Source organism: Lepidochelys kempii, chromosome 5 (genome assembly GCF_965140265.1).
Source record: "Lepidochelys kempii isolate rLepKem1 chromosome 5, rLepKem1.hap2, whole genome shotgun sequence".
Lineage (NCBI taxonomy): Eukaryota > Metazoa > Chordata > Testudines > Cheloniidae > Lepidochelys > Lepidochelys kempii.
The window spans coordinates 62755567-62781065 of record NC_133260.1 but is presented as its reverse complement, the minus strand read 5'-3'; the positions used below and the strand labels follow the sequence as shown (position 1 = coordinate 62781065).

The 25499-nt window shown below is 40.0% G+C and overlaps 1 protein-coding gene across 1 annotated transcript; it reads right to left on the bottom strand.

Moving 5' to 3' along the window:
• Positions 1–1836: 1836 nt before the first annotated feature.
• Positions 1837–24155, bottom strand: LOC140911940 (2'-5'-oligoadenylate synthase 1A-like). The gene is made up of 8 exons (XM_073346101.1): positions 23965–24155; positions 21785–21944; positions 20526–20712; positions 15688–15793; positions 12399–12523; positions 9950–10139; positions 4690–4899; positions 1837–2118 (listed from the first exon to the last, which is right to left on the bottom strand). The coding sequence occupies exons 1-8, from the start codon at positions 24153–24155 to the stop codon at positions 1962–1964; spliced, it is 1326 nt and encodes a 441-aa protein (XP_073202202.1). The 3' UTR covers positions 1837–1961.
• Positions 24156–25499: the final 1344 nt, after the last annotated feature.

Sequence of the window (25499 nt, the reverse complement as noted above, 5' to 3'; positions counted from 1 at the left end):
GCCCCTAGGAACTACCATAACATACACAATAAATGAAAAAAAATAAATATTTGTCAGGTTTCCAAAATTTCTGGTAGAAGTTATTTAGTAAGAAAAGAAACACTCCCCCTCCCCCTTAATTATTGTACTAGGAGCTTCTACAGGAGAATAGAAAAGAAAACAGCTTCTTCAAAAGTAGCAGCAGCTGGGAGTGAAGTCTGTGCTGGGGAGCAGCAAGGTGCTTTTAATTCTCACTTTTTGCTACTGAGAGAACCCTCAAGTGAAAGCATCTGTGGTGAAAGCAGAAATGCATCTTAAAGCAACACGTTGAGAAACATATACCAATGCAATTTAACATCTCAGACAGTGAACTCTTGCCAATTATGTTATTAAAACAAATACAAGATAATGGAACACTATGAATTTTTATTTTCTCAGCATGAGAGAGACACTGTGGTGTTCACACTGTCAGAACAAATTCAACTGTAATTAACAAAGCACTAACATCTAATAGTTTGCTTGGACCACTTTGGAAAAAATAGCTTTCATTCAGGATCTTTTCAAAACATAATGATTCGTGGAGCACGATACATTTTATACAGCATCAGTAAACAGTACATGCTCTATTTTGCATTTGACAACAATTGTTTATCTACCTATTTGGTCCCTATCTATCAAGGTATAATTTCAGCATCAAAAAGTATTTAAACAACTGCTTGTAAATGGTAAAGTATTGGAATAACTTGATTTTTATATTTGTTTATTTGGATGAAGAAATAAACAGTCCTACTGGACACTTAAAATTGACTAATAATTTGACCATTTTTTCAACACAATTTAATTTTTCATACCTTTCTTTCAATTATGTAAGCTGTTATCTGCCCATAGATGAATCAAAGTAAAGCCAAATTAAAAATTACTAGACACCAAATCCTGGATCCCAGATGATCTGCTGTGCTAGTGTGAAGTAATTTAACCATATAAACTACCTTAAGACTAACACAGCATGCTACTCAAGAAAAAAAAATTTTTTTGATGCTGACTACTTTCCCACTTTTATTTCCCTCCTGTTCTGTTTCAGTTGTGTTTCTTCCTCACCGCTAGCCTGACCCCTGGGAGGTGCTGATGATGCTTAAGCACCTTGTAGGATCAGGGCCCATATTTCATGCTGTTTCTCCTGTTGTTAGTAGCCACCACTGCAAAACCATCATTCCAGCAAATAATGCAGTCTTTCCAACTCCCCTTCAGGTGGGGTCTCTGTGCTGTAGCCCCAATTACTTATGTTGCAACTGTATATAAAAGTCTGTCATTACAGACTAAAATGGTTAGGGCCTCCGTAGACCATACAATGGGTAGAGTCTGGATACATAAATTATCTCCACTCTTCATTATCTTTCCAACCTCCCCTTCATCTTATACTCAGAAGATATATCAGCCATAATTTCTGGAAATAAACGATGTATTGTGAGACAGCCTAGTGTAGAGCCTTCCAGCATTTATCTATTGCAACCTAGTGATTTGCCAGATATTATGGAGTTATAGTCATCTTACTGTGTAAGAAGTGAGTTCTTTATATGGGCCTTTTTTAAGTAAACAATGCTCAAAAGTTTTATGGAATTCCAGTGCTTCCCTAGTGAGCTGTGAAGGAAGGAAGTTGTAGGAGCTATGAAATGTTGCCCTCTTTGGTCTGGTGTTTGAACTCTTTACAAATATAAGGAAGCATCTCTTTCAGCTTTGTCCCTCACACAGGGATAAAAATGTAGCAGACGATTTAATCCTGTGACTCGAGTGGATTGTGTCTGGTTCATTCAGAAGTAATGACAAAGAATTGTTAAGTAGATTAGAGAGAAAACAACACACACTCCACTGTTTTTTATTTACATTTCTTTATAGTGGAATATTCCTCGTGGCAGACTTGTCTCATATGCCTTGGCAAACCTATTTGACAGGACTTCAGAGAAAGCGTTAGCCTGGTTGGTTTTTTACCAGCCATTTGTAAAAAGCCAGGGCTCCTTTGCTTGCACACCATTAAAAAGAGGCTTAAGGAGGCTCCGTCTCGCCACATGAGCCACTTCATCCCAAGCATTGCTGTTCTCACACACATTAAATGTTGGGTTTGCAGGATCCAAAACAAATGGCCTGAGAGAAAAATAAGAATCAATATGATCAATACCAAGAGGTGAGATCTAGCAATTTACTAAGACCCAAACTGCAGCTCTGATGTAAGTGGGTAACCAACCAAAAGCTATTCCAATAGCATTGGAAACCAGCACTTTGTGATAAGATGAAAAAAGCTGATGTTTCAAAAATGTCAGAAAGTCAAGATAACTGAAGACATATATAGTGCTTGAAAGTAGACAGACATTACGTTTTGCTTTATATAGTCTATCACTACTGTAATATTGTCCTTAACACCTTGTACCACTTCTTTCTTACTCCTCCTTCTCTGAAGTAATAAATTAAGCCCCTGCAACAGATGTGCTGATTGTCTTTGCGACATAAGAAAGCAAAGAAAGGGGGGAACTTGATAATACACAGGACACGAGGCTAAAAGCTGGGAGGAGTTTGACCTTTTCACTCTTCAATCCCTTCTGCTTTTAGAATCATATAGCAGCATCTGTTTTCTCTGGTCATGTTACTTACTAATTTAAAGGGACAGACTCATGGGGAAATGTATGCAACCCCTAGGTACTCTTATTCCATGATTATTTCTTTAAAGTTTTAAATATGTCAAACAGTAGAACTATTGATGCAGGATTATTCACCTGAACTTGATATTACCGTTTAAAACAATCTATTCTCCTTATATTAAAGAAGTAGTAAGATTGCACAGAATACAAAAAGACAGAAAATGCCAAGTTACATTTGAATGAGCATCCTTAATTCTGCCTCTTGTGTATATACATGACAATACAGTCTCATTAATTACATGATCACATTGTAAAAATGATACAAGATATCACCATACAACTTTTCTACAGAGTTAGACCCACGTGGCATCTTGTGTTCCAATCAAGCAGAGCCCATGCAAGTCATTTATATGAAAGATACTTAGTAACTGTACCTACGAGCGATACTACAAATAACATATATAATAGAGAGTAATGGTGGAAAATTTGCTGCCATATTTATAGACTGCCTTTATTTGCCACATAGTTGACTGCTTAATGCTTGGAACTGCACCTCTGGAAGACTGTAATATTGGTTGAAAGGAACATTCACACGGATGCTAACAAAACTATTAAAATACATACCTTTGAGAGACGAGAACTCAACATATAAAAAAAGTTTATCAAGTCAATTCAGAGAGATGGTATCATATGGAAGTACTGTTAGTGCAAGTATAGAAGTTAAAACTACAGTTAGATGCTACACAACATATATCTAAGGCTGTATAAAAATGTACTCTATAACATGTATTAAATTGACATACATGCATTAAATACATGTATTAAATTAACATACATGCAAGCAGTACATAATTGTTATTTGTTGCTTGAGCACTTAGAAGCCCTAAGCAGGATGCCCTGGAGCTGTACAATCACAGAACAATGAAATCTTAAACTGTGTCATTTCCTGATTTACTTATTTAATCATGGAATCTCCATGTTCTCTTAATACATTTTTTGCATGGAATTTCCTAGGATTTTTTTAAAAAGTTATTACCACTATTATTTGTGTGTGTTATGGTAGCACCTAGGACCCCAGTCATGGACCAGGACCCTATTGTGCTAGGTACTTCACACACAGTAACTAAAAGTAAATACAAAAAGCAGCTTCAGTGTGGCAGGACTGTTGATCTCTTCTAGCTTGCCAGAAATTGACAGTAGCATTCGTAAATTCCATAATTTGGATCATGTTTTCTAGATATCACAGTAATGCCCTGTCTTATACATAGGCCTGGCAGAATTCAATTCTGTTTATAATTTTGACAGTCTATGTTTATTTAAGCATTTCTACAGATTATCATTAATTTCAATTTCATAGTTTGATGAAATTATGGGGAGGAGTTCAGATAATTATTTAAGGACAGTTTAACAGTTAAAACACAAATTGTCAACTTTACATGTCAAAACGTGCAAAGTAAATATTCTTAAATCAAACTAATAAGTTCTCAAGCAGCATGTTCTTTGTCTATCTGTAATTTTTTATCATCATTAGTGGAATTTTTTATCAGTTTATGTGCGTATAGCAAAATTGACATTTACTAACATTTACTGATAAAAACAGAATCATTTCAAGCCTGTTTATATGTCTTTGGAGGTCTTCCAGAAGGGACCCTTCTCCTGACAATTGGAGCAGCGGAGGACCTCATGCCACATAGCCTATGGGGCAGATGGAAGCATTTTTCTTCCTTCACATGCATCTGCCCATCAACCAGTTACAGAAGATTTTCCCTTTAATGTTTAGCCGCTTGTGCAGGTGATATGCACTGGAGTAAATTTCACTTTCTGTGTACAGTCTCTTGCTAGAATAGTAAAGGGAGTGCCCCTCTGTAAATAGGTTTTGATACAAACTATGGAGACATTGTGTGTCTCTTTAAAGCATGTTAGTAATCTCTTAATGGAAAGTTGCATTGCCTCCCATGAGTTAAGTTCCTTTTCCCCATGAACTATTGAGGACATAAGCAGAATTCAGCTGCTGCAGCTATGCCTGTCTGGTGGGTATATTTACATTAAGATGACAGTAGGTATTTTGTCATATAGTTACCTGGTTTTCTTCTGGATCACCTTTTTGAAAATTGTAGAGTTTGGGCTGTAGTGTTTGTGCCAAACAATGCACATTTCTGGGTATCTAACCAGAAGCTTTAGGATAGCTCTCATTCCCTGAACCAGACTGAAAAAGACTGGCTTCCCTGCCAGCTGCCAGATGGAGATTGTGATGAGCTCTACAGCATAGGAAGAAGGAAGCCTGCGAAACCTAAATTCATAGAACACAGGCTTAGCACATCAAAGTCTACACAGGAAACTCTTACAAACAAAATGCAAGTCAAAACAAACACTAACAAGCAACAAAAGTTAGCTTTGCACTTTCATGTTGTTTGTTATCCATTGCAATCATTATGCTGTTGTCCCCAGTCAGGCCCCTCAATGGGGGCACTGAAAAGTTTATTTTATTCTGCATAATAAAGAAAATTGATCAGTAAAAAGGAGAGAGCAGCTTTGTGATTAAATTACAAATGTGACCAGATCAGGTACCGAATGCATAAAAAAATATGCCATACATTCTGCTGTGCGAGCTGAGCCCCATGGATGCCAGAAGTCACAAGCCAAATCACTAGCTCCATGGCCTAATAGCTAAAACAATATGGTAAAGAAAGAACTGGAACCATTTACGACCATCAGAAATGCCTCTGATTACATTAAAAAGAACAGGAGTACTTGTGGCACCTTAGAGACTAACAGTTTTATTTGAGCATAAGCTTTCATGGGCTACAGCCCATTTCATCGGATGCATAGAATGGAACATAGAGTAAGAAGAGATTATATATATATATATACATACACACATACACACACACACACATATATAAATATATACCTACACATACACAAATATATATATATATATATAAAAATAAATACACACATACACACACGCAGAACATGAAAAGTAGAAGTAGCCATACCAACTGTAAGAGGCTAATTAATTAAGTTGAGCTATTATCAGCAGGAGAAAAAAAACTTTTGTAGTGATAATCAAGATAGCCCATTTAGACAGCTGACAAGAAGGTGTGAGGATACTTAACATGGGGAAATAGATTCAATATGTGTAATGACCCAGCCACTCCCAGTCTCTATTCAAACCCAAGTTAATGGTATCTAGTTTGCATATTAATTCAAGCTCAGCAGTTTCTCGTTGGAGTCTGTTTTTGAAGCTCTTCTGTTGCAAAATTGCCACCTTTAAATCTGTTACTGAGTGGCCAGAGAGGTTGAAGTGTTCTCCTACCGGTTTTTGAATGTTGTGTCCATTTATTCTTTACATTGTAAAGAATTTATTCCGATTACATTGTAACATTGGGTGAGGAGAAGAAAAGAGACAGACCATACACCACCAAAAGTGAGATGGCTTCAGTTTAAGGCCTCGATTCTGCTCCTATTGAAGTGGAGGGCAAAACTCCCATTTGACTTCACTGGTACAAAAATTAGACTCAGAGGGAACATCTACACTTCAATAAACCACCTGCAACTGTCCCAAGTCAGCTGACTCAGGCTCACAGGGCTCTGGCTATGAGGCTATACAGTTGTAGTGCAGACATTCAAGCTCAGGCTGGCTCCCAGACTCTGGGACCCCACAAGGGGGGAGGGTACAAGAGCCCAGGCATCAGCCTGATCCCAAACATTGACACTAATCAGCCCCACAGCCTTAGCCCTGCTGAAGGTGTTTTATTGCAATGTAGACATACCCAAGAAGTCTTGGTATAATTTAAGGGTATATCTACCCTGCAATTTAAGCCCAGGGTTCAAATTCAGGCTCAAGCTTAACTCCACTTCTGCCTACATGTAAATCATCCCAACCCAGGGTTTGGACCCAGGATTCCAGGACCCCCGAGTCTGAGCCAACCCAGGACTCAAGGTTCAAGCCTTATTGTTTTTGCAATGTAGACACAGCTCCACTGGACTCATGCTCTGGAAGTCCACCAAAAGTATTCCACAATCCCATGGGCTGATTTTCTTTGTCCTCTGAACAGTCAAGTTTTCCCTCACTGCATCAGAAACAAAGGGCTAGGGCAGCCACATTTTGGGAAGGTGTTAGGGAGTCTGGGATATGGGTGGTTGGACTCAGTTTAGGACCCAGTTTTCAACAATTCCTAACCTGAGATTACAAATGAGTGTAGACGCTCTAGCCCAAGGTAAACATATCTAGGGTCTGCTAACTCGAGTTCTAATAACCCTGGTCTTATATTGCAATGTGGACATATCTTGTGGGCTTAACCCAAAACCCAGAGAAATCAATGGACAGAGTCCCCACTGGCTTGTATGGGCTTCAGATGAAGTACTAAAAGAGCAAAGCACTGTATACTTCCTATTGAAAGGAATAATTTCCCAAAAGAATGGATGTTGGTCTGGCCTTTCATACAGGATTTTTTTTCACATTCTTCACAAGAGAAAATATTAGCTGGCACATCTGAATCAGAGTACACACAGCAATCAAGATATGATTGTGTATATATTGCTCTTAAACTGACTCATCTCAATAAAAGTGTGACATTTATTGCAGCAAACATATTAGGTGAAATGTATTCCCAACACTGACTGAATATCTATGATAAATGAAAAGAGCTTCTACCTCTTGCAGACATGAGGGGAATTGCAATCAGCCCAAGAGGCAGGAGTGGTTTGGTGCAATGAAGAATCAGTCACTAGCAAAACAATCTTTTCCTCTCAATGTCAAGGAGGGGTCATTCTTTCATTGGCCAGTCTTGACACATAGGTCTTTGCCATGTCTATAATCTAGTAGCTCATCTACTCTATCCCTCAGCTAGTGCAAGGAGGTAAAGCAAACAGCATCAGTGTAATTCATGACTTTTTTCATATCATGACACCACTGTCACTTCCTCAGCCACCCAGCAAGATGCACAGAATCTTTCACTTACACATCAGCTTTACTCGGCATACAAAACTTACCCTCAGCACCACTTGAGACCAGATGCACCTCCAGTACTGCAGGAAGATGCTAAATGCCCTTCCCAACGGGCAGAGAGGTAAAGCATATTTCGTTCCCTTGGAGAAGGGAGCTTTAGTTTCCACAGGGGACTTCATCAGAGCCCTGCCAGAGGAGGCTAATAGGGAAATGCACCAATCACCCCAAGTCACACTACTACTATGGGCAGCGCTGGCTATTTTTTATGCAAAAAGCAGGCTGGCTGTAGGGCCATTGGAGCCCTCCTCCCCCCTTGGCAAACTGTTGGCTGCTGGTGCTGTTTTTCCAGATCCTGACGTGAATCTGGCCCATCTGAAAGAGGAAAAGAGCTAAAGAGGAAAGAGCTGACATCAGTGATGAGTCAGCAGATTTGGAGTTCAGGATTAGAGTGAACAATCATCCCAAGAAGTGAGGATGATTGTGTTCACGTCAGAAATGGAATGTGAAAAAATCTGTCAGACACAGTTTGTAATTGCAAAGGCAGAAGTGAACAAAAGAAAATGTAAAGTGACCAACTTTTTAAAGTCCCGCAGTAGTTTTGTTTCAGATTTAGATAGCCAGACACCAAAACCCAGATCCAAACCACCCACATGTTAGGACAGTTTGAATCCAGATCCAAACTTTGTATATCAAGCCCATTTCTAGATTCAGGTTCACTCTGAGCGTGAAAGGTGTTTTTGTTTTGTTTTTGTTTTTTTTAAGTACAGGAGCTTCTTATTTTACCAATCAATCATGTGTCTGTGAGGATCAATATTAATAGCAGTTATCTGCTAGTTACCTGCTAAATTTGGATTAGTTGCTTAGAAAATAAATTTATGCTGAATTTGATAAAAAAATATTTAGTCCTGTGCCCAAGTTTGTCTAGGTCACTGCACATCAGAGACTTTCTAGCTGTCAAACAAACATGTTTGGTGTAACCCTTCATGGTATACCTGCCTTGGGCATTTTGTTGGAAGAAATTATGGTTGCACGGATTTTTCAGTTCATCATCTGAATGAGTCAGAAGCCGGGGGATATATAGTAAGAGGGGATCACACAGTTCAGAAGAGGAAGACAGAAGCAGTTAGTAGACCATGTTGCTGTTACTTTTAAAAAAAGTGATACATAGAGGCACGTATGCCTACATCTAACTGCTCTGAAAGGGGGTAGAGCAAGAAAAACATATGGTATTCTAGAAATCACATGCTACAGATAGGGTTTCTATCCAGATAGTGTTTATTATATAGTGAGTCACAAAAGTAGTTTCTTAAATAGTTTAAATGGCCATTAGTGCTTGTCCTTCCTGAACAGATGAGACAGCAGCGATAATCTAAACAGAGAAGACAGACAACCACATGAAGGTCACAGTGGGCAGAGTGCAACAAACACACTTTTTGTTTCTTTTATGGCTTCCACTGCAGTAGTATCTGGTGTGTCACAAACATTAATGAATTTATCCTCACAAGATCGCTGTGACCTAAGGAAGTATTATTATTATTATAGCCCTATTTCATAGACAGGAATCATAGAATCATAGAATATCAGGGTTGGAAGGGACCTCAGGAGGTCATCTAGTCCAACCCCCTGCTCAAAAGCAGGACCAATCCCCAATTAAATCATCCCAGCCAGGGCTTTGTCAAGCCTGACCTTAAAAACTTCTAAGGAAGGAGATTCCACCACCTCCCTAGGCAACGCATTCCAGGAACTGAAGCACAGAAAGATTAACTGACTTGCCCCAGGTCACACAGGAACACTAAAGCAGAACTGAAGATGGAACAGAGATCTCCTGAGTTCCGATCAAGTGTGTTATCTCCAAAACCATTCTTCCTTCACTTTAGTCTCCAGAATGTATGTTCCACCTACAGACTAGGTTAATTGTTCAGAACAGTAATTCATAAATAAGCAGAAGTTACTTATTGTAAAAGGCTCTGCTTACTCAGCTGATTTGCTACACACCGTTTAAACAGTGTGTGCCAGATTTCTACTCTATTTGGTTTGGAAAGGTTTGAAAAGTCCACCAAGTCATGCATTTGCAGAAGCTGTCTTGTCAGCCGGAAAGGTGGAGGGTCCTTTATGCCAATCAACAGTGAGTCACTTTAATTGGAAAAAGAGAATGCCATGCCAATATATTAATCGCACTAGCACAGCTGTGCGCCTCTCCATCTTCTTGCTCGAGGGCACTGTCTAATTGGATCACATTCTAGTTCAGTTATAAAACAGCCAGTAAGATGTAGCGGAGAAGCATAATACACACATTATGTAAAATCCATTATACAGTACTCACTGTTCAGTCTTCAAAAACATAAGGATGTTAAAAGGAAAAGAGGCTCAAGTGTTAGTTACATACTTATTTTGTGCTGTTGGTTTAGCAAATGAAGTCCTGAACCAGTGCTTAACCAAACGAATCAGGTCCTTCACCACCATGGTAGATGCCTTGATAAACTCAACCTGGTACTGCAGCAAGGACATTGAGTACAGCTGGATTTCATCAGTGTCATTACAGAGATAGATCTTGTGGTAAAAGCTCTGTTTTAAACCTGTTAACACCAAGAAAAGGCTAAGACTGCATTCCCTAATATTTTACTTTTTTGTTTTAAATAGTGAGGTTTCATAACAGCTATAAAATCCTGTTAAATATTGCACAAGTCCATAACATTAACAAGCCCACTTTATGTCCAGACTAAATTCATTCCAGGTTTGGTGGCACACAAAAACATGCAAGATCCAGTAATGTTATTAGGAGAATATTTTGTTTCACAAAGAGATTTAATCTTCTATGCAAGAGATTATCCAAAAAACTGGTAGTGGGTTGTGTGGGTTTCTTCCTCCCCCTCTCCTAATATAGATTGATATATAGATATAGATATTTTCTGGTTGATAGCGGTTATACATTCTGCATATGCATACACACACGATTAAAATAATGCTCCCCTATTAGGAAAGTTTCTGATTTGGGCATCATTATTTTAGTTTGTTCCACTATCTGTGTGGAAAAAGGCAAATTATAATAATGATTTTTAAAGTTAAAAATTGGGGCCAATTTTTAAAAAATATACATTATTGAATGTACAAAAAAAATTTGCACGATGTGCATACAGTTATTCAGACTACATGAACATCAACTATGTCAACAGTTAGTTGTGACTAATTATTTATTTGCATGTTTTTCATAGATTCAAAGATTCCCAGGCCAGAAGGGAACATTGTGATCTTCTAATCTGACTTCCTGTACAACACAGGCCACAGAACTTCCCCAAAATAATTCCTAGTGCATCTCTCTTAGAAAAATATCCAATCTTGATTCAGAAATTGGCAGTGATAGAAATTCCACCACTGCCTTTGGTAAATTGTTCCCATGCTTAATTACTCTGATTGTTAAAATTTACACCTTATTTCCAGTTTGAATTTTTCTAGCTTCAACTTCCAGCCGTTGGACTGTGTTACACCTTTCTCTGCTAGACTGAAGAGCCCTTTACTAAATATTTGTTCCCCATGTAGATACTTACAGACTGTAATTAAGTCACCCCTTAACTGACCCTTTATTAAGCTAAACAAATTGAGTTCTGAGTCTGTCACTATAAGGCATGCTTTCCAATCCTTTAATCATTCTCTTGGCTCTTCTCTGAACTGTCTCCAATTTATCAACATCCTTCTTGAATTGTAGGCACCAGAACTGGAAGCAGTATTCCAGTGGCCATCACACCAGTGCTAAATGTAGTGGTAAAATAATTTTCTATTCCTATGCAAGACTCCCCTGTTTATGCATTTCAGGATAGCGTTAACTCTTTTGGCAACAGCATCAAACTGTTCAGCCCATTATTCGCCCCCACCCCCAAATCTTTTTCAGAGCCACTGCTTCCAGGGATAGAGTCCCTCATTCTGTAAGTGTGGCGTATATTCTTTGTTACCAGATGTATACATTTACATTTGGTCATATGAAAACACGTATTGTTTGTCTGCCCACAGTTTACCAAACGATCCAGATTGCTCTGAATCAGTGACCTATATACGTACCTGATTTATGCGTGCAACTGCAGATATTGCACACACAGGGTATGTGTACACTGCAGTTGGAGGTGTGATTGCAGCATGTGTAGGCAAACCCTCCTTAGCTTTGTTCAAACTAGCTCATTAAAAATAGCAGAGAAGCCATAGCACACAGGCAGCAGAAAAATGGGACCAGATCACAAGCCCACCCAGGATGCCAAATGGCAAGCTTGTGCTGTTATAGCTTCATTCCTATTAGTAGTAAGCTAGCTCACAGCTCCCAACTGCAGTGTAGACATACCCACAATGGCTATGTCACTTTTGAAAATCAAGCCCTTTATGCCAAATGAAGATCCAATGATTCTCGTACATCTAAAGTTGTTAAGAAGAGATATGAAGTATATCTAGAAATACATTATGGAATGGAATCTATTAACTCAGTACAGTAAGAACTGCACAAATTAGACATTGCATCTGAATACCTAGTTTACAGGTGTTTGATGGTTCCTGCATAAAGAGAGAGAGTGTGTTTGTGTATGTATGTATGGGAAAGTGCTTGGAGTTTAAAAGCATCACAATCATTAGCAAGTAGTGAGGCAAAAGTGCCATTTCCCCCAAATTCTCTCACAGTACAGTCTACGGAGACTACTATAACTGTCAACACTAAAATAGATCTATAGCCTAGATGTCACAAGGCAGAGCTGAAACATTATGCAATTTATAGAGCTATATGATGGGTATAAATGGTCATGAGTGATCATTCCCTGATAAAGAAAGTTTCTCCCCAAAGGAAAACATTCATCCCCTACCTCTTGATGGTGCAGGCCCCAGCATGTCATAGCAAGGCATGATATCAAATGAGTGACCATGGTGATTCTTATAGCACTTGAAATGAAACCGTAAGGATAAATGGGTCCTTTTCTCCATCATTATCCTAAAACAAGCATTAGATAAAAAATATTACTGAACAGTAATACTGGGGGAAGGAAGGGTTCAAAGGTTTAAATCCTTTCTACTGTGTAGTAAGGATGGAGGAAGGTGGCTGGAAAGTCTCCTCCCTCAGAAATAAAAATAAATATCAGCCTGTATGATATTTGCAAAAGGCCACACGGAAGTCTCAGGGCCAAATTAACCACCAGTGTAAATGAATTAAACACCACTAAAGTCAGAAAACTCATGCTTGTTTACACCAGTGGCCAGTCTGGCCCTTCATATTTCTTTTATAAAGCTAGTAATTTATAAATATCTCATAGCAATACATATACTGACATGTATAAGATGCAAAACCTCACGTTAATAGGAAATGAAGGTCAATTTCTCAAACTAGCTGGCAGTGTAAGTGGCTTTGTCATATTCTTCCTTTTTGCTGCTGGGTGGTAAAAATAAGAGGAAATGCCAAGACAGACAGACTACACCACCTGTCCATTAAAACTCCCTCTGGAACACTCCTATATCAGTCTCCACTTCCTGGACACCATGATCAACTTCAACAGTGGAACCGTACAGACAGCTACATACAAAAAACCTAGAGATCACCACACGTACCTTCATAGGTCCAGTTTTGGGGAAGAACAGACAGTCTGTGACTATTAGAGAACGAACCCCCCACCCCCCACCCCCGGTGTCTATTTGAGAACAATGGAACCCAAGTTTCCTGAGTCTCACCACTCCTCTGCAGTCAGCAAATATCTGTGAAACCCACTGGCAAAGTATGTGTGTCCCAGCCCCCTCTCATACTACTCCACACAGAGGCTATTAACCTATTACTGCCACCAGTTACTCTGTTAGTCAACGTGGCAGAGGTCGGTGTAGTTGAGCTAAACGTTCCAACCCTGCTGATGTCAATAAGATGCCACATTAAAAAGTTTTAAAAAAGAAAACTGAAGAAAAATACTAAGTAATTATACACAACAACTATGATAAAAGATCATCATTCAATTACGAAGTCAAGCAGTGCAAAGTTCAGAAATGTCAGAATTAAGGTTGCCTGTGCTCCCCCTGAGAGTATGCAGTATGATACAGTCTTTAATTACATTATCATATACTAATTTTCCACAAGCTGAATTCTGCCCTAGAGAACTGCATTCTATCCCTGTCTCTGCCCCAGAGTCCTTATGTATTGCTAGGCAAGTCACTTAATCAGCTTTTCACAGGTGATCACAAATTGTCTATTCCTCCTTTTCTGAGTGCTTGACTTGAGGCCCGGACGTTTGATTTGCAGAGTGCTGAGCACTCCCAGATATAGCTGAAGTCAGTGGGAACTGTGGCAAAAGTGCAGTATTGCCACTATAAGCTGCATCCACACTAGGAATATTTTGCAAGTGCAGTATACTGGTATAGCAAAGCACTCCCAGTGTAGACTTATTCACAGCTAGAAAGGACAACTGAAGGGCTATGAAAATGAATGATACTGAACAAACACACACAAGACATATTTCACCACACCTAGCGATGCAAACTGGAGATATTTTTAAGAGCCTACAAAATGTGTCTTAATATCCTCTCTAGTTTTTAAAATTAATTTCCACTTAAAAGGCATAGGCCATGGGTTTATTTATATAAATGTATTATGAGTGTGTACAAATTAATGCTCATGCAGTATGGAACTATCATTTGGCGTATGCAGTCTGGTCAAGCCAGGCACCGCTTTCTTATCAATGATGCTCAAGGCTCAAAGACCTCCAGGAAGTTGAGTCATTTTGCCGTCCTCAACAGCGTGGGTCATGCTTTGTGGCTGCCCACATTGACATCGTGGACGGTCTCTAAAACATGGAGTATGAAAGATACCAGATTACAGACCCCAGGGACGCCACACATCCCTTTGTTCACTGAACAGGCACAACACGGGAAGTAGCGGTGGAAGCTTCCACACTTTGCTCAGCAGTGTGCCTCAGCTCAGAACTGGAGGGGCTGCCTCTTTTGGCAAAATGGCCTGTTTCCATGGCAATTCAAGCCTTGACCTCTCATTCAAGACTGCCAATAACTCTCTATTGTCATGGTCATTCTTGGGATGCGAGCACCTCTCCACTGGAATCTGGAAAGGACCACAAAACGTATTTCACATAGGTTGCCACATAGCCATGTTAACAACTTCATGTCCCTTCTGTTTGGATGGATTCAAATCCCTGACCTAGAGCGAAAAACCTCTATATTTTATTGCTCATCCCGTCACCCAGTCCTCCGTAACTCATAGACCTCAGTTCTCCCCTCTAACTTGTCCCACCACAATCTCAGTGCCTCCTCCCTAGAGGGAGTATTTAGATGCAGTTTCTGGAGTGACACTAGGTTGGATTAAGATTAAATATAAAAACAGGTCTATCTAAAACAGGATCCCAAATGTGTTTTATGAGGCTTCTTATGGGAAACAAAACCCATGTGCATTTTGGGTTGGATGGGATCTCCACTAGAGAAAAAATATTTAGGGGACACTCTTTGGCTTTCATACTAAAACAATTAATCACTGGCAATATCGCCGCATCTCTTTCCACAACCTCAAAATCCCACAGCCAGGGAGTATAAAATACACCCTGCTCCTGCGCAGCAGACAACGTCCCCTGAAACCCAGGTTTGCTGTCTCCATGTATCCCCCCCCCACACACACACACACACCATGGATCACCATGTGTCATGGTTAGCCAAAGCAGTGAGATACTTAGTATTTGTTTGCACTGTGGATAGGGCATGTTTCGTCTCTAGACAAGCTCACTGAAGTGAGGGAGGAGCACAGTACTTCACATTATAGATGAATGGTCTGTACGGAGTCCCATTCAGTTGCTCTCATTCATGCTATAGAAACTAGAGGGTGAAGGTGCAAAGTGGGAGAAAATGATGAATCATTAAGGCTTGACAAGACGGTGTGATCTACCTTATAAATCTCTAATGGCAATTTTATCAATGTCTGTATTGGTACACACACCATTTTGTGTCCAGTTTTCTAGTTTGATTTTATCCATTTTATTTTCTGATTTTGCTGTGCTCTGTGAAGTCGGCAGTCTAGGGGGGGATCACATCTTCAGATGCCTGTGTAACATCTGGAGCAAGTAAAAGCTCTAATACTAACTAAACATAGAAAATACATACAACCATCATGATCCAAACCTGCTGGCCCATGAAGATTTCTTCAGTCTTTTTCCAAGATCATTTATAACTTCTGGCAGTTTCTTTTTGCAGTCTTCTAGATTTTCAAAGGCTTCACTAAATAGCACTATATCAACATCAGAACAACCTTGTGTATCAGTTCCTTTTATATATGAGCCTCCCTGTTATGTAAGATAGGCCAGAAAGATGATTAGCGCTTGATTTTTTTCTGTAAACAGGACATTTTTGCAATGTTGGTAAAGCAGGCCTTCTGTAATGTCTTAGACTGTCTTGTCTACCTACTTGCAAGTAATTTATAGTTTACATGATACTAAGGTGAGACACAAGGTGGGCCTGAACCCTGGGTCTTTCAAATGGACTTTGGATCAGGCCCTATACTAGTAACAGGATTCACAGTATCATTGGTGGTATATACTATAGGAATGGAATTGGGTTCAACACCCAAATCACAAGGGCAAATCAAGTTTTCTTCACTGGGTGTTGAATATGGTTTATGCAAGTATTCAAATTGTAGTCAACCATGTTGAGGAGGTTTGGGGGGAGGCAGAGGAGAAAGGCAGTGAGAGCCTTTTTGAAATTTGGTGTCAAAAAAGAGTTTATTTTCTAATGCAGAAGTACTTATTAGTAACTAACAGATTCTAACCTAATAAAAATCGCATCCCAATGTTGGGTGCCAAACGCATTCTCTTTATTTTGTTAAGTACATTTTAAACTAGAGCATATCTATCAATACACATCTAGAGCTCTGCTTGCTACAGTCACTGTAGTAAGAGCATAGGGCCCAACTAGGCAACCCCTACTCATGCTAATGAGTACATCCTCATGTATTTGGTACTGAGAGCATTCTTACAATAATGCAATGGCCACACTACAGGTAGGGGTGTTTATAATCAGTTAGAAATCTCAGGCCAGTTCTTAGCAGACAGTTGTCTGCAACAGAAATGCACCACTAATTTCTTGGTAAACAGGCTTCATATGGAATGGGTATGGAAGTCGAATTGCCGTCTCACCCCTAAAAATGGTTCCTTCAGAATAAAGTTGATGTACAATGACAAGGTGTTACGGGGAAGTTGATACTGTACTACATCAGTCCTGTGAGAATATTCAGTCTCTAGGGATGTCACTTTAGGACCTCTGGAGAACTAAATGAGCCAGTAATTTGCCTTAAAAAATTGTGTAAATCCAGATTTACACAATTAGTATAATTGGTCTAAAAGAGCAATTACAGGTAGAGGAAAGATTATTACCATAGGCTCAACTCATATTTAGATGCAAGAAACTAAATGCTAGTCTTTTAAAAGGATTAAATCCTCAGAAAATATGGTGGATCCAAATAATGCTAAGGGTCAAACTTGAATCTAAACCAAAAGGAAATTCACTGTTTATGAGATCACTCCTTCTGGACTCTTGGGACACAAGAGGAGCGTGTGGTACAGATACATACGGACTGCAACACCTTGCCAAGTGAAGGAAATGCTATTTTGTTGAACCGCAATAAAAAGAGGAAATCATGTTTACCTTAATGAGCCGAGCTACTGGTAATGGAAAGCATTCCTTGAGCAAATTAATAACTGCCTCTATTTCTGTTGCACAGGCAATGCTTGCAGGGCCTGGAATGGGTCAAAGCTTTTCTTCTACAAATCTCTTTAGTTCTGTTGGATTTTTATAATCCAAGATATTACCAGGTGACAATCCAGTGGCCATTTGAGCTGCAGAGAAAGTAAATTAAAGTCTGATCACTAATTTGCTTGAAAAGGACTTAAGAAGCTCTCATTTCGTGGTCATTTCAAACTGAGTAAAATTCATCTCCAGAACAGATATGATTGTAATATAATAATAATGCTATAAATTCCTTGCTTTCTTTTAATCAGCTGTGGCAGATAGCTAGTACTCAATGCCCAAGGACCCACAAGTGATGTTGTGTAAAGTAAAAAATCATTAGTATAATACCTCAAAACCTGACATTTTTCCACTACACTGTCTCTAAATCTGCCTCTTCCTTTTAATCTTCACTGCTAAAACCCGAGCACACACCTTTTCTCTCTCCCCTCTCTCTCTCTCTCTCTCATCTTAACTATTACAAATTCCTCATTCCCAGATTATCTGCTTCCCCTTCTCAAGTTTACCCCAAATACCACAGTTAAAATCTTCTTCCACACCCACTATATCCAGCTGTGGGTTTATATGGATCTCTTTCTGGCCTATTCCGTAGCAGATTACAGACAGTGTCCTCCCAGTACCAGGAGGCTAGGAACACATTGGGAGAGGCAAAGAGTTTTATTGGCCCTCTTGGAGAGGCACCTGCTGAAAACAGCTATGGAGATTCTTGCACAAATTCTCCAAGTGCAGTGAGGGCATGTGGGAGAAGTTCTTATTGGAAGGACACAGGTCCTAGCAAGGGCAAGAAAAATGGGAAGGTTGGCCAACCACCAGGAGGCCCTAAAACAGGATTCTTTAAGGACAAAGGATCCCATGCTCATGTTAATTTGCTTTCCCTACTGGTGTTATTACAGGGTTGCACGATCAGACGGTAGGTGGAATTCTGTGGTGGGGGTTTTAAAAAGGAGCTTTAGAATGCCTCATCATGGGTAAAGGATTCTGTCAGATAATTTGAAGTTATCTACTCTTCCAGAATTTGTAAGGGAAAAGAAAGCTGGTGAAGTGAGATCTGTTCTAGTGACAGGACTTCTGACGGGGCCCTTTAACAATTTGAAGATTTCATAACTGGCGGTGGTGCCAAGAAAGTCTGGACTGATTCATCATTTGGCCTATACATGGAAGGGTTTGAATAACAATCTCATTGAGTTGCAGAATTGCTCAGTAAAGTAACCATCTTTTAATCACATGCCCCCTGCCTGTGGTATGAAGGCAGCTTTTTATTTATTGCTGGTTCACTCTAATGCTTTTGATTTGATGGGGCTTTCAGCATTCTGATAAGGCCATGCCCAGGTGATTGTCATTTTCCTTTGAACTATTTAGCATCTTGTTAGAATGGAAAGACATGGATGTGACCTATTGTGCATGGCACACGACCTGGACAATGTTTTGTTTCTCAGCCTTAGCAGATTCAGGCATTGGAAAGCCTTGATTTAAACAATTTGTTCCACCACAGAGTCTCTTGGGATTCTACTGGCATAGGAGAAAACAGAGGAACCAAATAATATATTACACACCTGGGCACAGTAATCAGTAGAGACTAGAGTGTCTCACTTCCCAGCCGTGAAGGTTGATCAATGAAGGGAACAGATAGGAAGGCTAATAGTTCGTTAAAGTCACCCTAAACTATTTACAAAGATTAGCTAGATTGTTAGGTCTTGTGTGCAGAGCGGTTGTGCCTTCCTGAGCCTTATGGTGCTGGTTACAAAATGACATAGCCCAGATATGGAAAGGAGTTTCCTTGGCTATTGTGGTAAACAGGCTCGTGAAAATGTAGACTGAGAAATGAGAAAGGCTTTGAGCACTGGTGTATCATGTGCTTGCCTAGGCCTGCAAAGGGCATTTGTTGGACATCAGTTATGGCATTTTTATCCCGGGCATTCGATTATGACAGGAGAGGTATTTGTGAGTGGTTGGCTTGGTGGGATGCCAAGCAAGCAGCTGCTAGCAGCATCTGATGGTAGTGTAGTTTTTACAGGTAGGAAAAGTCAGGCCAGTTTTGGCTGAGAGCTTTTGGAGCGAGAAATAGTCCTCTCCAAGACTAAATTGTTGCAACAAGGGGACAGCCATAAAGATAGTCATATCTACTGGAGGAGACTGCTGGGAGTTCAGCCTAGGGGCTGCTCCAATCTTCTTTATGGGACTCGAGGTTTTGGTTTTATGGTCATGTCTATCACCCACATCTTAGTGGGCCAGATGGTTTTCAGATGGCTTGAGGCAATGATTTTATAACCTTTGGGTCAGCAAACACTGATTGGATCAAACAGCAGCTTGTTTCTGTGGCAGCTGGCCCGTTACTGTAAGAATTACACATTCCACTTTTATGTTTGGTTACTGTGTGGTTGTTATTTATTTAATAGAACTGCAGCTTATATGCCAAAAAATGTGTTTGGCTGTAGGGTGCCTTTCCTAAAGGCCTCTAATAAAAAAAAACAAACCCACACACTTTCCACGTGTGTGAAGAATGTCTACAAACTGATCAAGCACTAAGAAAATTCCAAGGGAGCTTCATTGCCAGAGAAGTACAAAATGTGGATGAGGACAATAGCACAAGCTATTTCTTATCCATATCCCTCTCCAACATTTAAAATAACAAGCCTGATGGCTAAGGGAGGGTTGGGTAAGACAAGGTCGTGACAGTGAACACAAACTAATGATGATGTCTATTTTCAATACGCTTTTTGTTCTGTAGCTTCTGATGTAGATTCATTTACTAGCGGAACATTGTGCCATATCTATTTATTTATACCAAAAATGTTAATGCCCAGCCCTGTAGACAGTCTCAAAGCAAGGAGGTATTACACTTCATAACTGCAAAATGAGGAGATTCATTGTAACCACCGCCACCACAAGTCCTCACCAGACACACTAGTTGTAACTAGTTGGTTACCAGTAACTAGAGTTACCAGTGTGAGTGTCCCATCCTGCACAGTGCTACATACCCTCAACTCCTATCAACTACAGTGGGCATTGAGAACAATCAGCACCCCACACAACTCGGTGCTCTTTCAGGAAGAGTTTTGCTGGATAAGAGTCAAATGGTCAAGGAAAATTAACCATCTTGGGAGTGATCTCACCAGTGAAAGCATTTGACACTTATGTTAGTTAGCCCTTGATGCTCCCTCCCTAATGGCCAGAGCACTCTAGCAAAACTTCCCGTCTGTTCCAAGCAGCGGCGGTACCTCTTTTGCTGGCTGTGAAGTGATGATCTTGTTTCTCATGGTGTTCCCTGCTGTGGATTGTTCCAAATTGCCTGGGGCACATCCTACAGGAGGTAGACATTTCCATGGCCACAAATTTTGCTTCCCTCTTTGGAGGCATGTCCCAGAAACACCCTTGTTTTTCAGCAGTCATCCTTTCATGGTTGGCCTGTTAAAGGGAAGATGGGGCACATCATACATAGGAGTAAGTTGGATATGGAAAAAAGAGGCTGGCTAATACAGTGAATTGGAAGTACCTCCAGGAGCTCATTTCAAGACAAACTTCAACATTTTTAAAACACACTATATGGGAAAAGACAGTGGGCCATATTCATAAAGCATATATAATAAAAAAAAATAGCAACAGCTCCAATAATTCCATTTTTAGACATCCACCTTGAAGCTTGCCATGATTTAAAATAAAATGTATATAGGAATTATTTGAGACACTATACTTAGAATAGGAAAGAACAGTGGTAACTATGTGGTATCTGCAGGGGATGTGGACTTTTCATTGGTGACTTTTGTAAATATAGCAGCAGTGAAATAAAGTCACCTCCATGGTGGCAAGCAGTAGTCAATTGGACCACAGCACAGTGCCACATTTCCTTCCACTTATAGGAACTTGACAGTCCAAATAAGAAAAGTATTCATGAGATTAAGAGAAAACCACCTAAAGGAATTATTTTTTAAGAAATGTCTTCTGATAAAATCCATACTTTAGTGTTTGCAGTGGGAGCTTCCATAAGCACCAGAGCTCATTCTCTTCCATGCTATGTCTGAGCTGGACAGGACTTCAGTCAATCCACAGAGGTTCCTTTGATTTTCTTTATAGTTTTATATAAAGCTAATCAAGGTTTCCTTGGCAGGGGTGGCACTGTAACAAACTAAATGGCTGTTGCTTTTACACTGGGTGTGAAACACCTACAGACAGACCATACTTGAAACGCACTGAGCACAGAAATTAGAGATAATAAAATCTATTGGGTTATTTTATCTATCCACATGCTAGGGCAGGATTTCCACCAATACTGCAGTCAGACGATCAGATATATATATTTACTATGCATATATAAGCCATTTTTCAATGACAAGATGTCCTTTCTGTTCCAGTGTAAATGTCTCTATTGAAAGAAAAGTAAAAACATACTAAACATACAAAAGGAAGAGCAGAGACTGGGAACCAATAAAATCCCAGTTGTGAGAAAAGAGACAGAATCAGAGCTCTCAAACAGCCTTACCGCTTCATGGTCCTGAAGTGTTTTTCTCAAAACTTCCCTACCACATTTTTCACAGTGAACTTTTCCAAGATGTTTTGCTCGGAAATGATACCTCAAGGCAGTGCGACTGACAAAATCATTCCCACATTGCTCACAGTTGTAGGATTTTAGAGACCCCACCCTTTACAAAAAGAAATAAAAGTAAGACTTTACTCCAAGGGGGGCACAGAATTATTTTATACATTTGAAAAACAGTATAAACCTCTGAACAGAGCTGTGGTTAGGATAGTGATTCAAAGTATATTGCACTGATATTTGCAGTATTTACCAAAATGGTTTCAAAACTTGTTTAGTCAAACTTTAGTCTAATAAAATGCTGATAAAGTTAGTGATATATTAATAATAGCTTCTATTGTACAAAGGGAAAAAAAAAGAGGAGAACACTCCTGAATTACCTACCTAAACATTTTCTGAAGAATAAGCTGTACAGAAGCCCTGGTTTCTTTCCATTAATTTTCTTTTTCATGCATACCCATTCAAAAAGGAGTTTATTACACTGAAAGAACTTTCCTGGTACAGGCCCCTGTCAAAGAAGATTTCTTTTACTTTTGCAAAAACAGATACTTGCACTTCATGGCAAGTGTGTTTATTTCTTCGTTTCCCAGTTACCTCCATGTGAAGGCTGAAAGCATTTCTGCACTACTCCCCAGCTGCAGAGCATTGTGGGACTTGTAGTTTGCATGTCACCAGAATGAAACCATCTTATTAATGATTCCGTGTGTGACGAGAGTTTTTCAAAAGCATGAAGAGACGTGCATGATGTGAAAATAAAAGTACCCATGCTTTCTATGCAGGTTAACATGATTCTGGAAACACTTAAACCTGAACCAGAAACTGACAAGCTGTGGTCTCAGCTTCTGTTCTTAGACTCTCAGCCTATGCTGACAGTGGAGCATTATAAGTCTTGCACTGTTCAAGGTTCATTTATTATGTTAGATGTTAAACTAAGATCTCTTTTGCCTGGTCTCTGGAACATAGATTCTTTGGCATTTTGTGGAAAGTATACCAGGTAACACTGGTGTTCTCACCAACATTTCTTCTGTACATAAAACCAGTTTGAATGTCCAATAATATCCAGCAACAGAGAGTTGCACAGGTTATATATTGTGTAACAAGTATTGGTAGTTTTGACAGGATGACTTGTGTCAAAGTCCTACTACTTGCTGTGTATTTCACAGGGAGAGTCAGACAGACATTAGTGTGTTCTCTCCCATACAATGGTATTTTACTATACATAATGAGTCTTCTTTTAACATATTGTCATTGCTGTTTTTGTCACATATTCATACTTTAAAAAAAGCAGACTTTAAAAACCCACATGGGTCAGAGTATATCCCCAGAGTGAACTTGAGAGAAAAGACTAAGAACTATACACACTATTTTAAGAAATTAAGAGCCCTTCTCTTACTTGCTGGTTTGGGACAAGTGCTGTTTTGACATTATATTTATATGTGAGGGAGGGCAGTATTCTACCTACCCACATCGGTGAGAGTAAACAAAATAATTATTCAGTCAGTAAGTACTAGTTACTTGTCAGTAAATTTTTTTCTGTTGACATTTCTGTCACCAAAGCACAAGTTAATGAAGGCATCACACAACGCTATGATATAAACATGAGTAACACCCAATATGGGGAAAGTCCATCTCTACTAGCTACTATATGTCAGTCCTGAGTCATAGGCTGTGCACATCCCCGGCCTACAAAAATCAGATCAAGATAATAAGGGGGAAAAAAGCAGAAAGGAAACAAAAAAGCTCTCTGAGCTACATGAAGTGTCAGATAACCAGAAACAGCTGCTATTTGGCTGGCTGTGGCTGCTGGCATGGCTTGCTTGCCTACCCAAGAAGCCTCCGGTAGCTTGGTTTTCAGTCCAGAAAAGGAAGAATGGGATCTCTGTGTTGTGGGTTTGCTGGGTGCTTCTATGTTGAGCACCACACACTGAGCATAGCCCACTCTGATGAGCATGACGCAGTATAAATCTGTGTTCTCTCTCTTCCCCCATACGTGGTGGCTCATTTTAACAAATATTCTCCTTCACTAGCTTCCAACTGCTCATGACCAGTCAAACAGAAGATCTCCTGGTTCCCAATACAGTTCTCAGCTGAAGTACCCTAAATACACCAAAACTGTCTATATGCACCTCTCTCTCTCAGTCTTCTGAGCTCCAACAGAGTAAGGACAGCAGCCAACAGTAGTTCCATGGCCCTCAGCCCAATCCTTCATTTCTGGCTGGCTTTTTCTAGTGATCTCATAGTAGCTCTCCACACAACTAGCTAGACAAGGGTTCTTGCAAGGACTGGCACAGTGTCCTTCAGAATCTCCCTTGTCCATATTCTTAAGGCAATTTCCATTACTATAAGATAAAAAGATTGTCAAGAGTAATTCATTCCTATTAGCTAAGTCCTTAAACCTTGTCATGGTCCTTACTGAATGAGGTAAAAGGCAACAACAAAAAGTCTCTTCGCTCTAGGCAATTGGCCTGCCCAGAAAGACAGCAGCTACTCAGGCCAATAGAAGCCAGATAGTATGCAGTTTCCAGAATGGTTCTCCATGTATTTTTGACAAAGAAACAGTTAATTAAATATTAAGTAGAAACATCTCATTGATGAACAAGATGCAAGCAAAATATCAAAGGGTTCCCTGAAAAACGTCCTGCTTTAATGAAAAGTGACCACACATTTCGTGGATAAAAATAAATCCCATCACCATCTCTCTCTCGCCTCCACTCCAAAAATTCCATATTCGTCTGCCACCCAAATACATACACCCTTCCCCTCATTTCCCTTGGCCCATATGCTTGCCACCCACCCTCAGAAAGTCCTCTAGGAGGCTCCCTTACCTAGGGGTTGGTTTTAGCAACAGCAGAGACAGGCAGGCTGTCCTGCAGGCTTTGGTGGCACCAGTAATGGCAAATAGGCATCCTGGTGGCCTATGATTGTGGAGATGATTGCTTGGATGGGTGAGGAGCAGGCATCCCCCCTTTTTGGCGGTAGATTATAGATTAAAGCACGGGACCTGTCTGGTTCTTAAGGTGGATCGGTCTCTGCTGACGATTGTGTCCTTTAATTTGTGTGTATAGGATTGGGTGATGGAATAGGTTTCCCCAAGCTGGTTTGAGTGGAGGGCAGGGGAGAGAGAAAGTAGTAGGGAAAAGGATTAGTGGCTTCCTCCCAGTGCTATTTTCTTCATAATGGAGGCTAAGGCTGAACAGGTGGACATCAGCAACGAGCAAGGCTTGAGCAATGACTGTGACATCCGCTTGGCCCTACCTCGTTCTATTTGGGCACAGAGAGGTTGCAGGGACCACATGGTACAATGTCCATCCACTCCAAGTTGTGCTGATGGGGGACACAGCAAAGTCATTCCACTTATAATAGCTGGTAGGCACACCACTGCTCCAAACTGAGCAGCAATTAGCATAAAGGAAGCTGAAAGGGTTAACAAGAAATGTCTTCCTTAACATTTTTTGTTGGGCCTGCAAAACACATTTGGGGGACCCTTTCCCCAAACATGGTTAGATCCTGTCCTCCAATATTCCATCTCTACACTGGAGTCAGGATGCTGGATGGGTAAGGAAACAGTCTTTGGGATACACCCAAAATGTACGTGTATGGGGAAGGGATCATTAAATGTGTTCCCCCAAATCTCCTTCCATACACACATTATCTGTCTTCT